Below are 15,081 nucleotides of genomic sequence, written 5' to 3' on the forward strand. Positions count from 1 at the left end.
CGCTGGTGCTGTCTCGGTTTCGCAGCGCTTGGTTTATGAATGCTCCACCAAACCTGCTTAGCGCAAGAGCAAGAGACGACGATGTGATCTATGGTCGTCTAAATGTTGTGAAACGAGGAAGATCTAAATGTTGTGAAACGAGGAAGATCTAAATGTTGTGAAATAAAAGCAATCAATTTGCAACCAAAAGAAAGAAAACGAGACCCTACAATGGAATACTAATTTATTTGTTGTTTTCTTCTTGAGAATGGTACCTCTGTGATGGAATGCTCTTGCCATGTAAGCTAGTATGTAGCCATGTTAATTAATGTCTTGCAATCTTGGCAGCGCCAGATTATTTAACACCGCAATGCAACGGAGCTGCATGAATCGTTTATTCGTTTTTGGGTTGAATCGCCGATTCGCCGTAGTACTAGTACCGTGATAGGGGTTGTAGGATCGTTAGAATCCCGACACAAAAAGACACATGGTGCGACTCTGTTCCAAAGCAGCAGCTACCCTCTCACCGCGCTTGAACTTGGATCACGCAATTTGAGGGTAGGTCTGGAACTTGGGTCGCGCTATATGTGGGTAGATCGTGGTAAGTTGTTTTGGTACGGTCTAGAGCACGGTACAACACGAAATATTTTGGACCGTGTTAGCATAGTACAAACACGAGAGTCATGCTAAATTATAAGACGTTTGACTTTTTTATTTACATTACTTTTACTATGTATCTAGACATATTGAATATCTAAGTGTATAGCAAAAGCTATGTATCACGAAAATAATTTAAAATAGAGGCAGTATGTCAAAATTGGAACAATTTGAGGTGATAGGCAACGTGTGAATAATCTGTGAAGCATGGGCGGACCATGGGTGCCCCGTGCCCGGGAAGGTCATGTCGTCGAATTGTTGATGCAAATTATCTTGTCCATGTTCGTACATGCTACTAATCTGATCGAGATGCTAACTATCTCTATCTACATAACAGCAGCAGTAACTAAGCATTACCTTGTCCTTAATCATACATGCTAGTAGACTCCTTATAAAAATCAAAGGCTTTTGTCGAATAGCCATAAATTATAGGTAGGTGTCACCCCAAAATTGTCAGCACGCCGTCCCTGTCATGTGGCACCAGTTCTGACTCGGCTACCACCCGGCCTTCAAATTCTTCTACCAGTTGCCCCAGTATTTTTCTTCTCGGATCTACAGCCATACGCTTCAGTTGTACTGCATTGCGAAGGATATATTTTACCAGCGCAACTTGGCCTCCATTGCCATTAAAACCGGTTATGCAGGCATCCTTCAGGTTATGGTGAGGGTGATCCACAATCACGCCTTTTTTTGGCCGGTACCCACATTCAAATCCGCAGCACATCTACGCAGATTTTGACACCATGATATGATATTGTCTTTTTTCTCTCGAATACGCACGAGTCTGCGTATAATTGTATTAGAAGAAAGAGTTTATAATACAGTACCAGAGTTCCGCTACCGGTTGTTAGCTGCTCAGAAGAACAAAATCGACACCGACATCCCCATCCATCCAAGAGTTAAATGTGCGTTACCTTTGGCGGAATCAAACAGGGAGGAGTAGAACTCCTCCTCCCTCCGCACGCAGTCCTGGGTCCTGAACCGCTGGCTTGCTGCACCTGCACCAGTCGATGCGGTCGGCGGTGGCGCTGGGCGCGAGACTGCGAGAGGAGAGGCATTCGTGGAGGCCGGACGGCGCAGCGGCGGGTGGGTCGACGCAATGAGCGTCAAAGGACGGGCGATTGGTCAACGGCGAGGGACGATTTGGCAGCGGCGGATGATGCAGCCTCAGCCTCCGCCTCCGCCCTCCGGTGGTGGAGCTGGGATGGGATTGGGGATTTGGAGGAGAGATTGTGTGTCCGTGACACGTGTTCAGTGAAAGTGGGGCCATTATTTTTATGGGGGCCGCGTGTAAGTCGCACAGCCTTCTCTTTTCTTCTTCTGCTATACTAGGCGAAGTCAAGCAAGCGGCTTCCTTGTTAACCTCTTCTGTAGAAGAAAGATTGAGCCACGAAAGCGAGAAGGATATATGCGGATGACGCTCGGGGCACCGACAACGACAGATTTCACAGAATAGAAAAACATAATAAAAGCTAACATTTTAACGACAGTCACGTAGCTTGACGTGCCATTGTCGTAATCGTGATTAACTAGTTAAGTTTTTTTTAAAAAAAATACTTGTAGAAGCCAGAAGCATATGAGGTGAGAGAAGATAATCCACACGTAAAAAAGAGGAGGGGGAGAGAAGGATGAACACGACAGGTAGTGGCAGAACAAGAGCAAGGTGTGGACGTCATGAAGAAAATGATGAGACCATCGGTTCAATTAGCTTGCATTGCTCGTCACCTATCGCTACCACTACCGTCTTTGGTCACGCTGCCTACTAAAGGGGCACGAGTGAGAGCTTCGTCGTGGCGAGCAAATAGGACGCAAAGGTCCGTCGCCCATATGATGGTCAATTAGTATACGTTGCTCCACTCTACGACTACGTAAAAGGATCAGTGATCAGAGTAGAAGACCCACACATCCAGGCATCCTCCCCCACCAAGAGAGATCGATGACTCTCTTCTTCTTCAGCTGAGCCTCAGCGAGAGACTGAGAAAGATCCGAGAGTAGATACATTTCTGCTTGGGCTTCGCCTCGCTTGCGGCCGCTGGGCTCCCCACACCGTCCTCCGCCCATTCCTTGCTTGCATCGTTGCCCTCCACGCAACGCAACCCAACGTCCCAACCCAACCACGCAATAGCAAGGCTAGTCACAGCCAAATCAATTTGCTCCACTCCAGCGCCCGCCCCCACCGAGAGCCATCCGCCAAATCCCCACCAACCGCGCGCAATGGAGGACGCCGCCGCCCACCTCCAGCTCCAGCGCTCGCCGCCGCCGCCCGCCGGGGGCTGTGGCCTCGCCGTCAACCCCACCGCCGCCGAGTACGTCCACGGTGCGTCGCTCTGCCTCCCTTCCCTTCCCTTCTCCCGTGTGCCTGCCGTCAGCTTCCGTTCCGCCCCGCCGCCTGCGGTTTTGTTGTCCGCGAGCCGTTCCCAACTTGCTCTCAACGATTGACAACGGAGAGTACAATACAACCCCCGGTGCTTTCGCGCTGAGTGGAATGAATTGGGGGCTGCTAGCTCGGGGATACTAGATAGGTAGATGAATTGGGGGCTGATTCCAACATGATGAAGTTTTCGCCTTTTTTTTTTCTATGTCTGTCAGCGTCAGGATCCAGTCAACTCTTATTAAGGCATGTTGGGGAAGTTTAGTTTCATCAGTTGTGCGCGTGCTCTGTACTGTTCCGCACTGCACTACTGCTGCGCATCCTACCCATCCATCCCCTGTTGACTCACAGTAATGGTGCAGCGAACTACCATGAGTGAACACCTCTACACATTTATCCTAGTGAGAAAGAGAATATGTTTGGTATGTAAATTGAACTGTTTATAAACCAGTAGAATAGAAAAAAAGTGCACATGCTTTTGGAAAGCAAGGCCACTAGTCTACACAATCATATCTCTCTAACCTTCATGCCCACAAGGCCACAACAGAGTTAAAGTGCTAATTAAGGATACATGCATGTATATGATACTGCTACTACCTGTTCCATACACAGTTCGTTGGTTCGTTCCCAGTGCCCAATACCACCCTATCTCTGCTCCATTTCAACTTGCGCTTGTTTGGGTTGAAGATGCTGTTAGCATTGTCCTCCCATCCCAGATAACAACGTACAGTTCCAGTTTCAAAAACATAGTGTCCTCAGAAACAGATTACCGTTACTGACCACTCTACATAATCTTTTCAGCGCAGGGCTACAGTGTTGTTCTCCCTGAGAAATTGCAAACGGGCAAGTGGAACGTGTACCGGTATGTGCTTCGTGTTGTCATAAGCTACAGCGTTGTTCTGCGGCTCCTGTGCCGGCTCGTGATTCCTGTTGCCACCTTGCAGGTCCGCGCATTCACCTCTAAGGCTGATAAGTAGATATCCCGACAACCCAGACATTGGAACACTGCATGATAATTTCACGTAAGAAACTGGGACCTTCTCTCTTCAATCTGACTTTTTATATCTTTATTTTCCATCTAACTTCTGTCAGAAGTTCTGTTGTTACCAACATCGTGATCTGTTACCATTTATTTGCAAACCCATCTGTGTAAAATGGTGCTGCTGTAGTCGTTGAGATTATTACCGAAGGCACACTAGAAATAAACCCATTTATTTTGCAGGTATGCAGTCGAGACATTTACAGACTGTAAATACCTGGGAACAAGAATCAGAACAGATGGAACAATTGGAGAGTAAGGATTAGCTATCTAATACGCTCCTTATTATTGCCTGCAGCGTCCTTTTTATCCAGACTGTTTCGTGCAAGTGACAAATAATGTTGTAGCTACAAATGGATGACATACGGAGAAGCTAGCACGAGCAGGACTGCAATAGGTTCTGGTCTTATCTATCATGGAGTTCGTGAAGTGAGTCATCATGATCTGAACAAGCTCTTGTCCTTTTGTTCTTAACAAAACAGATATGTTGCGATTATGTTTGAGCTTACGTCGAACATATTTCTGTTTGGAATCAGGGTGCATGCATTGGTCTGTATTTTATAAACAGACCCGAGTGGATTATAGTTGACCATGCTTGTTCTGCATATTCATATGTATCTGTGCCACTTTATGACACTCTTGGTATGTTCACAACAGAATGACTATACTATAGTTCTCTTGGTCGTTCATGGTTTGTCTAGTGACAGTTTTTGTTCATTGTACATTTGTACTTTCAGGCCCAGATGCTGTTCAATTCATTGTGAACCATGCAGCGGTGGAAGCTATATTCTGTGTGCCTCAAACTCTAAGCATTGTGAGCTTTAATCACTTCTCTCTTTCAATTACTAGTTCCTAAAATAAAATTTGCAAATGAAGCCTATGATGAGGCTGCATGTCAGAAGTCATCTTAGTCCTAACTATTGAGTCTGGAACTGCTCCAGGGATTCGGACCATTCTTTATTTGTACTGGTTTCTCTAGCATAAAAAACATCGTATAGTATGGTACAAGTGGCAGCCATGACAACCTTTTTGCAGGCCCATATACATGAAAGATATGGTTAATCTTGTGGATACTGGGGCCTGGTATTTAAAGAATAACATTTTTGTTCTTATTTTGAAAGCTACATTGGTTTATTGATGTCATTTAGCTTTCAACTTCACATTATTGTAGTATTATGTCATTCTACATTTAAAAGACATAGACTGAACTTACGACTATTATTTTACTCATGGCTATCTATTGATTGCAGCTGCTAAGCTTTATAGCTCAAATGCCATGTGTTCGGCTTATAGTGGTAAGTCCGGACTGCTTACTGTTGACAGACACAATGTAACAGTCATGATTATTCAAGGACCTTTCCTCCTTAATTTTCCTAGTTTCTTTTGTCTAGGTAGTTGGTGGAGACGATGCAAATATGCCATCAACGCCAGTTACTACTGGAGTGGAAATCATAACTTACTCCAGGCTGCTCATCCAGGTGCTCATGATTTTTTTTTTTTTTTGCTCATCCTTGAGTTTTGCTCATGATGATTTTTTTGTTTTAACTATTTCAAACACTACATAAAGGATACAATGGTATAAATTCCATAAACTGCATGATTTTACTGAAGTGGATACCCTTATTTCTCAATGTACTTGAACTTAAAGAAATTTTGATACAACCGCACGGCAGCCATTTTCATTGTCATTAATCTGGAATGGCCTAAGCCAAATTTGTAGATGCACTCAAATATAAGTATCCCATGTCCTTTTGTTTCCCTGTTTTCTTGTTCTTTTTCCTTGCCTATGTGCTTCAAGAGTTTGGCCCTTTCAAATTGATGTGATTTAACACCTAAGCCGCACATATGTACTTATGCTATATATTGTCTTCCTAGATTTTATACATGGGATGCCATGATTTCTTTTCCATCCTTTGTTGGGTGGAAGTTAGATCTATCTAGAATGCAAAACTGAATCTTCCAGTTCAGATTAACCTGACATGGGACGATGTTTGTATCTGCATGCCTGTATGGCTGTATGCAGAGGTCAGTTGTTTTTATTTTATTTGTTTTTTAGGGGAATTTTTATTTTACTTGTTGTATGCAAAGTACACATGAGATCACAGATCAAATGTTCTCTTTGGTCAACTCACAGTTTTTCAAGCTTCATAGCTGTATCTACATGCATTTAATGGTTATAGGCATACATAGCATGCTAATGCTGGGAATTACCTTTACTTTGCATATATATACATGTGTATGTGTTTCAATATTAATTAGTTTATTTATGAAATTTGAATGTTTAAGTTGTTAATACATTGTAATTAGTGTTTTAATTTAGAATAAAGAAGGGCACATCACCTTGTGTTTTCCACTTGCTCCTATGTACTGTGCGCCCTGTTTTCTGTAATCCTTCAATTCTTCAACTCAGGGAAAGGCTAGTCCTCAACATTTTCGTCCTCCGAAACCTGAAGATATTGCCACTATTTGTTACACTAGTGGCACTACTGGCACGCCAAAGGTAAATCAGCCATCCTTCTGATTATTCTTAGCTTCATCAGCAAAGTTCTTTTACTTGTACAGTTGTACATTTCAGATCTGTGATGTTGGATATCGTTTTTTCCCCAGGGAGTTGTTCTATCTCATGAGAACTTAATTGCAAATGTAGCAGGATCAAGCCTGAACATTAAGTTTTACCCCTCCGATGTGTGAGTATTTTACATATACACTCAAATAAATTTGTTTGTGCTTGAGCAACTTATAGAAGGGCAGGCCTGGTGTAGTGGTGAGAGCTGTCTCACTGAGTCACCAGGTCGTGGGTTCGAAGCAGCCTCTCCGCAGATTTTGCGGGGGAAAGGCTTGTCTCGGTTTATCCCTTCCCCAGACCCCACTCATGTGGGAGCCTCCGGCACTGGGTCTGCCCTTTTTTTTTAGCAACTTATCCAATTCACATTAGCTCTTAACATTTGTGACAATAACTTTGTGGATCACTCCTCAGGTATATCTCATATCTACCTTTGGCTCACATCTACGAGAGGGTTAACCAAATTGCAGCACTGCATTGTGGTGTTGCCATTGGATTCTACCAAGGGGTATGAAGATTCAACTTTATTTGGAATGGTAGCTATAACTACGTAACTACAGAGCAATTTTTATGTGCATTCTGAGAATTATTTAACACTAAACTACTAAAGGTTCATCTATAAGTTGGTGCCTGTAGTTGTAGGAATATGATCATCTATTGCAAATATGCATTGTGCACTTGAGTTGCTCTCAGTTTGGATGACGTTTTTTTAAAACTTTGGACGATCTTTCATCGTCAATACAATATTTTATCAATTTAAATTCACTCGTAGTAGTTGTTATGTCCCCTTGCTGGTCACTGTAACCCTCCCCCCACCACCCAAATACTTTTCCTTCTGTAGACTTCCTGTGTCCACACCACACCAGTTAACTATACCCATGCATGGTTATCTCCCATTTGTTTGCTGGTCTGTATGAAGCAAACATTTTATGTGGCATTTCTAAGTTACGCATCCGTACTTGCATCCCATAATTTTACCTACAAATCTACAATTGTGACTCTTTGTCATCTTTACGTACTACGTTAAATTCCAGGATAATTTGAAGCTCATGGATGATCTGGCTGCTTTGAGACCAACAGTATTCGCAAGTGTTCCCCGGTTATATAACAGAATTTATACCGCGTAATAAAACTATACCACTAGCTTCTATGTTCAGTGTAAATTATTAAAAAATGATACGTTCAGTTCATACTGCTAACTACTAGTTGCTTATTCGATGTGTAGAATTACAAATGCTGTGAAGGAGTCTGGTGGGCTGAAAGAAAAATTGTTTCATACTGCATACAATGCCAAGAGGCAAGCAATCCTTAAAGGTAAGAATAATATGCAGTTCATTGAAGTTAGATGCCCTTACTTTTGTTTTTTGTATAACAGTTATGAGAATTTCTTCTGCATCCATGATGAAGCATAGGATCGATATAGCCAATCAGCCATACATGGATAATTGGATACTTGCACAACTTACTAACGTAGTAAATTAAATGGTAAAATGGTAAGGAGATCTCCTGGGTAGAAAGGAATAGGTGAAGGGTCTCACCCCCCCCCCCCCCCCCCCCCTCTTTATTTTTACATTTCCTGGGGGTTTCTTTTCCTTTTTTGTTGCACAGAAACTTGACATGTATTTTTTCCCCCCTGAAAGGGCCAGCAAGAGCATTGACCCGATCTGAACGGAAGAAAATGGTCGATGTTCCAGTACCTTCTAGTGGAGTTAGAGTGGTTGTTTGTAGGGGTCCATGAAGTGACCATTTTCTTCTCTCTTTAATATAAGATACGCAGCTCTTCTGCATGTTCAAGAAAAAACTGAATCAATCTAATTTTACATTTTGATGCCATCTTAATCCAGTTTTCATCGCATGTATGCGCAATGAAATGTCACTTCTATACTTTGTGCTATTAGGGAAAAATCCATCCCCAGTGTGGGATAAGTTGGTATTTAACAAAATAAAAGCTAGGCTTGGTGGACGAGTGAGACTTATGAGTTCAGGTGCTTCTCCACTGTCAGCAGATGTTATGGAATTCCTTAGGATGTAAGTTGTCTTCTTCTGAGCTCTCTTGGATGATTTTTGGAACTTGGCTTAGTGACAATTACTGTTTAAATTTCTATAGATGCTTTGGTGGTGAAATTCTTGAAGGCTATGGAATGACAGAGACATCCTGTATCATATCTGCAATGGATGTTGGTGACAAATCAATTGGTCATGTTGGATCCCCAATTGCATCTTGTGGTAAGCTCTTGTGTTTCAAATTCAAGGATATAATAAATTTGCTTGGGTAGCACTTGCACTTTGTGTTGAAAATATTGTCCATGAATTCAACTTATAATATATTAATATACGTAGAGAAGCCATGCTAAAGTTAGGAGGCCTTTATTTGTTTTTAATTTTTTTTGGATGTTACTTATATTGATGATGCCATGATGGTGGTACTTTGAAAATCCAATAGATGTCCACTGAAATTAGTGCATTGAACAAACTTATCCTAAATTATTGTTTCTATGCCTTACATCCAATATTTTCATGGTTATTTTTAAGTTTTGAGTCTAACGTGCAGCAAGGTCCTGTAGTCACCTTGTTGAATGGATCATGTTTCTGGAATAAAACTAGCCTTTTTCTTGAGGAAGATGTCAATATTATTTACCAATGACACTAGTCAAATGACATCCATATCCAAAATAATTGGTTATGCCTTTGTGCTTGTGCATTGTTCTCACAGTTTCATAATGTAGATCTTTCTCTTTTCATTTTCAGAGGTGAAACTTGTGGATGTCCCAGAAATGAATTATACGTCCGATGATCAGCCTTATCCTCGTGGAGAAATTTGTGTTAGAGGACCTATAATATTCCATAGTTACTATAAAGATGAAGTCCAAACGTAAATTTCTATCCTCCACTTAAATTTACTTTTGTACTGAATGAGCTTCAACTGCAGTAGATCAATAAATACATTTAAAAAACTACAGAAAAGAAGTCATTGACGAAGATGGTTGGTTGCACACTGGAGACATAGGTCTGTGGCTACCTGGAGGGCGTTTAAAGATTATTGATAGGTAAAAAGATGCACTGTTTTATATTTTAGCTTCTCTTATGGAATTAACATAATAATATTACAATGTTTTGCTCTCATTAAGCCACGATAATTTGCAATTTTTATTTTTAGTTCTCTTGGACTCTCGACACAACATCCATTAAAATCATCATAAAATAATCTCGAGCTTTCCAATCTCGGGCTAGAATAGAACTACTATCTGGTGTGACATTCCAAGTTTGAACTAGTTCTTCATAAGGAGAAAATTTTATTAAAGTTCGATTCAACAAACCGAAGCTTGCTGGAAACTATCCTTTTTTTTTTTGCTTTCATGTCCATACATTTTCTATTATAATGTACTTGATAGCATATTAATAGCAATAATATTAGTAGCATAATTTGAATAGATCCAGACAAAGGTAAACATATATATAGCCTTGCAAAGCTACATAACTAAATATGAATGATGCAGCCCATCCAAAAACTAACTGAATTATTGAAGATCCTTCATTTTGCTCTTGCGAGCTTTTCTGTACAACCGAATGATCAATCAAAACCTCATTATCCATTCAGAACTTGTGTTCTTGCAGAACACTTTTCCTTGGTTATATTGTTGATATACATTTTCCCTAGGCGCTGTTTGATCTGACTATTTTTCTTCCTATGTTACTAATGCCTTACATTTTCTCCTGGATTCTAGGAAAAAGAACATTTTCAAATTAGCTCAAGGAGAATACATAGCTCCAGAGAAGATTGAAAATGTTTATGCCAAATGCAAGTTCATTGCCCAATGTTTTATATATGGTAATATTTATGATTCTATGTTGGCTTTATGATCATCAATTATGGCCATGCATGTTCTAAATCTCTTCTTTTGGATGCAGGTGATAGTTTAAACTCTTCCTTAGTTGCTATTGTTGCAGTTGAACCAGAGGTTTTGAAGGCTTGGGCTGCATCTGAAGGAATCCAGGTAAAAGTTTTAAACTGTAACGTTTGCCACCTATTTATTTCATCCTTCAAAAAAATGTCTGTAAGTAGTCTGACACTGATCCAACTTATAATTATGAAAACTGGCGTTCATTTTCCATCTTATGCTTTGGTTGAATCATATATCGAATAGAACTGTGGCAGTCTCTTCCACTCCCTCTTAGAATGGCTGTTGTGAACACTAAATCCTCTGTTTTCAGCTGCGGCCTGTGGTCCAAAGGACGTGTAGATCAGGTGGAATTTTATTAGTTGCCATCCTAAAGAGCCAGTTTACTTTTCAACTATTTTGCCGCCCAATAGATCACACTAGATAAAATATTATCCAACTGTACCGTGTTATTGCCGCTTGCACATTCCTTGAGTGTTTCATGCCTGCAACCTGTTTCTCTATTGGATATGTTGTCCACTGTTCCTCACAGTAAAACTCAGCACAGATAGACCTTCAAGCAATCCTTTAACATTTGCACAGGTTTTGTGCTCTAAACTGTCCTTTCTAACATGTAGTGCGAAGACTTGAGACAGCTTTGTGCTGACCCTAGAGCAAGAGCTGCTGTCCTGGCTGATATGGATTCTGTTGGGAAGGAAGCGCAGGTTTCTCTATTCTGTTTTGACCTAGCAAATTCTAATGTTCAATGCAAGTGAAACTGTTGATCGTTTATTGATTTTCTGTGCCCCATTGTACCAGCTAAGAGGTTTTGAGTTTGCTAAAGCTGTTCGGCTTGTTGCTGAGCCATTCACAGTGGAGAATGGTCTCCTCACCCCAACATTCAAGGTAGGCCCCACTGGTGACTCTAGATGAAATTTACAGCCTGAAATGCTGAGTGGCTATGGCTTACACTCCCATCCCCAATACTTCTGCAGGTCAAAAGACCGCAAGCTAAGACATACTTTGCAAAGGAAATTTCAGATATGTATGCAGAGTTGCGGGAGGCGGAGGCACCCAGGTCGAAGTTGTGATCGTACGTGTAATGGTCAGAAAGAGAAGTGATACATACAGGCTTATACTGATATATCATGCATAGAATAATAACTTAATCTTTTACTGGCGCAGCAAATAATGGTTCCTGCAATGATCAGGAAGAATGAGGACAGACGGAGGCAGTCCTCGTTATGAATTTGTAGAACTGAATGCCGACTTGCCGAGTACATGAGTTTTTTCCCTTGTCCAACGTGCCACGTTAGCCTCAATGGAAGATACGTACATCATAGGGAAAAAAATCTGCAAATGTAAACAGTAAACAGTCGTTGCGAACTGTAAGACTGTCGGGCGGTTGTATAGCAAGTTCGGTATTTTCTTTTTACTATGTCGACACAGTTCAACATCATGGTGTGGTGAAGCAAGTTGATTGATCGGAACGAGCTGGAAGCTGACGAATACAGAAACATGTCTTTCTGTCGGTATATGGTAATGGTATGGCATATCATGCCTGATCTGACTGATCGTGTACGGACGGTAGAAAGCAGAAACAACTGCTAAGCAAAATTGACTGCGAGCATGGAAGCTTCCTATGGGCCTCAAAGTCCAGGTCCACTTCATCGTGTCGGCCCATCCCATGGCAGTCGGCGACGGCGACTAATCTAGGCTGAACTTGGTTGGTGAGACCCATCAACCCATTCCTAGCCCAGCCCAACGATAAGCCAAGCCCGACCCGTCCGAGAACGAGAAGGTCCGGGTAGCCAGCCTTAAGTACCCCCGCACAACATCCCACGAGACACGAGAACAGTCTCTCACCTCCGCTTGCTCCTCCTCCAAGCCTCACCCTACGAGCTCGTTGTCGATGTTTGACCACCGATAGCCTGCCACGGAGTCCTCGGGGCAGTATTGTTCGGGCTTCAGCGTATGCAGAACTCGACGGTTAACGCAAGAGACAGTCGATTTATCCTGGTTCGGACCCTCGATCGATGATCGAGTAATAGCCCTACGTCCAGTCGGCGTTAGCCTTTGCGTTGGATTGATCGTAAAGTGTGTTGTGTTGTACAATTGTTCTATGAACTCCCGATCCAAGGAGCCCTGCCCTCCTTTATATAGTCAGGAGGCTAGAGTCCTAGTCGGTTTACAATGAGAGTTCCTAGTAGGATTACAGAGTAATACTGCTACTAAGATTACAGAGGAAGAATCCTAATTAGACTAGGTCTTCTCTCTTCCTTGCGGGGTATCCCGTGGGTTCCGCACCGACAAGCCCCCGAGCACTTCATGGTTGAGTTCTGGAAGCCTCGTCTTGTTCCTTCAAGTCTCGTCGAGCAGGAATAAGCGTCGTCCGAGTACTTTCTTGAGCGAAACCGTGTAGCGCTTCGTGAGATCTTTGCGTGGTGTGTACCTTTTTGAAGAAAAAAGTACTCCCATTTGGATGTAGCCCCCGAGCCTCTTGTTGTTTGGCACAATGAGCTTGAGGGTCTTTTCTTGAAATCGTCCTGATTCTTCGTCAAAAAGCTCCCGAGCATATACCCGGGTTCCTGGTTGAAAATAGCTCGGATATAGTTATGTCCGGGTTCTTTTTGTCGTGTGGTCTTGAAGTCGTCTATCTTGAAGAAGTCTTCTGGGTGATGTGCGCTTTTTAAAGGAAAAAAGTGCACTCACTGAGTGTAGCCCCCGAGCCTCTTGCTATTTGGAACAAAAAGTTAGAGAATCTTGAATCTTATATTGTTTGAAAAACTATTGTCTTGAGGTAGTTGTCTTGGTGACGTGTGCTTTTTAAAGGAAAAAGTGCACTCATTGAGTGTAGCCCCCGAGCCTCTTGCTATTTGAAAGAAAAAGTTGGAGGGTCTTGAATCTTATATTGTTTGAAAAGAACTGAGAACTTCTCCTGTTGCAGCCCCCGAGCGTTTATCCGGGTTGTTTTATTCAGGAAGAACTTGGATGCAGGGTCTTGGCATATTCTCTGGTAGTCTGCTGTTGTCAGATGTAGTCGTATGGTGGTGGTTGAGTGTGAATGCTGTTTGTTCACGAGTTGTACAGTGTTGGTATATCCTTTCAAATATGCTTGTCCTTGAGTACTGTTCCTTCACGCCTGAGTCCTTTTTCATTGAATTCTGTCTTTTCACTGTGTCCTTTGTTAGGCTTGTTTCGTTTGTGCTCCTGGTCCACGTGCACCGCTTCTTCGGTCTATAAATACCCTCCTAGAGTGCTGTTTTGATTCATTGAGCATTTTGTTGCTTGTTCTGAAGTCTCTGTAGTCATGAATATGATAGTTTGTGAAGTAGAGCAGCCCCCGGGCGTATTTTGCAATTCTTGTATGTCTTGCCGTAGCTGGAGGGAGTCTTGTGATAGGGATTAGAGGTAGGCTAATCCCGCAGTAGCAATGTACCAGGATGTACGTGGCGGTAGTTGGAGGAAGTCTTGTGATGTGGGCTTCATTTCTTCATCTGGCAGTTCTTGGTTGATCCTCGTCGTCTATCCTAAAACTGTCCGGTGCAGATCAACACCATATCCAATATCACATCAGTCTTGGGTAGACAGATGCCTGCCGGCCTTCTCTACTCCATGTTGTCCCACCGTGCTGCTGATTTTCGCCTTGGATGCACTGCGTCCGTCCTTTGAAGAAATCAGTGTAGCCGAGGGCGGTTTGTCCTTCTGAGTAGCAATTTGGAATGCGTAGTCATTCCAGAGCCTAGCCGTGTCCGGGTTCCTCTTTGCTACTTTGCTTTTCGTGGTACCGAGTTCGCTAGGTCTTGTAAGATGTGTAATCTTCTATTTTTGAAACTAGTTATAATGGAAAGAATCTTGTCTTCTGAGTTGCAATTCCTTATTTTCCTGTTGTCCTGGTTGTTGATGAGATTTCTGAGTTCTTTCTGTAAGGACCGGGTTGTTGCGCTCCTTGTGAGATAACCCTTCTTTGCTTCATTGTTGATGAGTTCTTTTTGTGGTGATATGATAACTCTGCCGTGGTGTTGGATGGATAAGTCTGAAATCTGCCTGTTGAACTGTACCATTGTGTGGATTTGAGTCGTCCGTCATTTTAGCTGCGTCGGTAAATGAACTGTTGCGTCCTCATGTCGTGTTAAAACGGGCCTGGTGGGCCGCGTTTTTACCGGTGTAAAATCTATTTAAAGGCCTTTCTCCTCCTTTTCTTTGGTACCATGCCTTTGCCTTGAAAACCCTAGCCTTTGCACCTCCACCGTCATTATTGCTGCCGCCATCTGAGCGTTGTCGTCCAAGCTTTCTCTTTCCCTAGTGCCTTTTTGCCTCTGTTAGTTCATGGGTAGGAAGAAAGCCACGAGCAAGTCCCATGCAACCTTCATGGACGAGGAGTCGTCTCTTTTCGTGATCGAGAACCAAGAGTTCGTGGCCATGAGGGCTGCCCAGAAGGCTTGGCCGGCTCCGACAACGACTGAAGACCAGCTTCGCGAGCTTGCCGGTGATGGTCTGATCTAGAGCAAGGGCATTGCGGAATGGAGAGTTCCAGGCAAGCATCGGGTCCCTGCTCTAGGTCCTGGTGAGATTATTCTTTTTGTCTCCTTTA

At 42.7% G+C, this 15,081-nt stretch overlaps 1 protein-coding gene across 3 annotated transcripts; it reads left to right on the forward strand.

The window, feature by feature from the left end:
- Positions 1-2,509: 2,509 nt before the first annotated feature.
- LOC136504596 (long chain acyl-CoA synthetase 6, peroxisomal-like) lies at positions 2,510-11,983 on the forward strand. 3 transcript variants are annotated; one of them, XM_066499548.1, is made up of 24 exons: positions 2,510-2,953; positions 3,809-3,869; positions 3,952-4,029; positions 4,230-4,301; positions 4,394-4,475; positions 4,583-4,688; positions 4,784-4,860; positions 5,297-5,341; positions 5,438-5,524; positions 6,457-6,546; positions 6,654-6,733; positions 7,024-7,117; positions 7,644-7,732; positions 7,835-7,923; positions 8,508-8,637; positions 8,717-8,835; positions 9,358-9,481; positions 9,570-9,656; positions 10,335-10,438; positions 10,519-10,604; positions 11,126-11,212; positions 11,307-11,393; positions 11,483-11,592; positions 11,673-11,982. In XM_066499548.1, exons 1-23 carry the CDS (start codon positions 2,851-2,853, stop codon positions 11,576-11,578), a joined length of 2,073 nt encoding a protein of 690 aa, XP_066355645.1. In that variant the 5' UTR covers positions 2,510-2,850; the 3' UTR covers positions 11,579-11,592; positions 11,673-11,982. The 3 variants fall into 3 exon arrangements, with proteins under 3 accessions (XP_066355645.1, XP_066355646.1, XP_066355647.1); XM_066499549.1 differs by having other exon boundaries at positions 11,483-11,580; XM_066499550.1 differs by having other exon boundaries at positions 2,653-2,953; positions 11,483-11,983.
- Positions 11,984-15,081: the final 3,098 nt, after the last annotated feature.

The sequence above is a fragment of the Miscanthus floridulus genome, chromosome 14, assembly GCF_019320115.1.
Source record: "Miscanthus floridulus cultivar M001 chromosome 14, ASM1932011v1, whole genome shotgun sequence".
Classification (NCBI taxonomy): domain Eukaryota; kingdom Viridiplantae; phylum Streptophyta; class Magnoliopsida; order Poales; family Poaceae; genus Miscanthus; species Miscanthus floridulus.

Coding starts and splice junctions, on each gene's coding strand:
- LOC136504596 (XM_066499548.1), top strand. CDS start 2,851: ATGGAGGACGCCGCCGCCCACCTCCAGCTCCAGCGCTCGCCGCCGCCG. Junction 4,476..4,582: donor TCTATCATGGAGTTCGTGAA/GTGAGTCATCAT, acceptor GTTTGGAATCAG/GGTGCATGCATTGGTCTGTA. Junction 6,734..7,023: donor AAGTTTTACCCCTCCGATGT/GTGAGTATTTTA, acceptor ATCACTCCTCAG/GTATATCTCATATCTACCTT.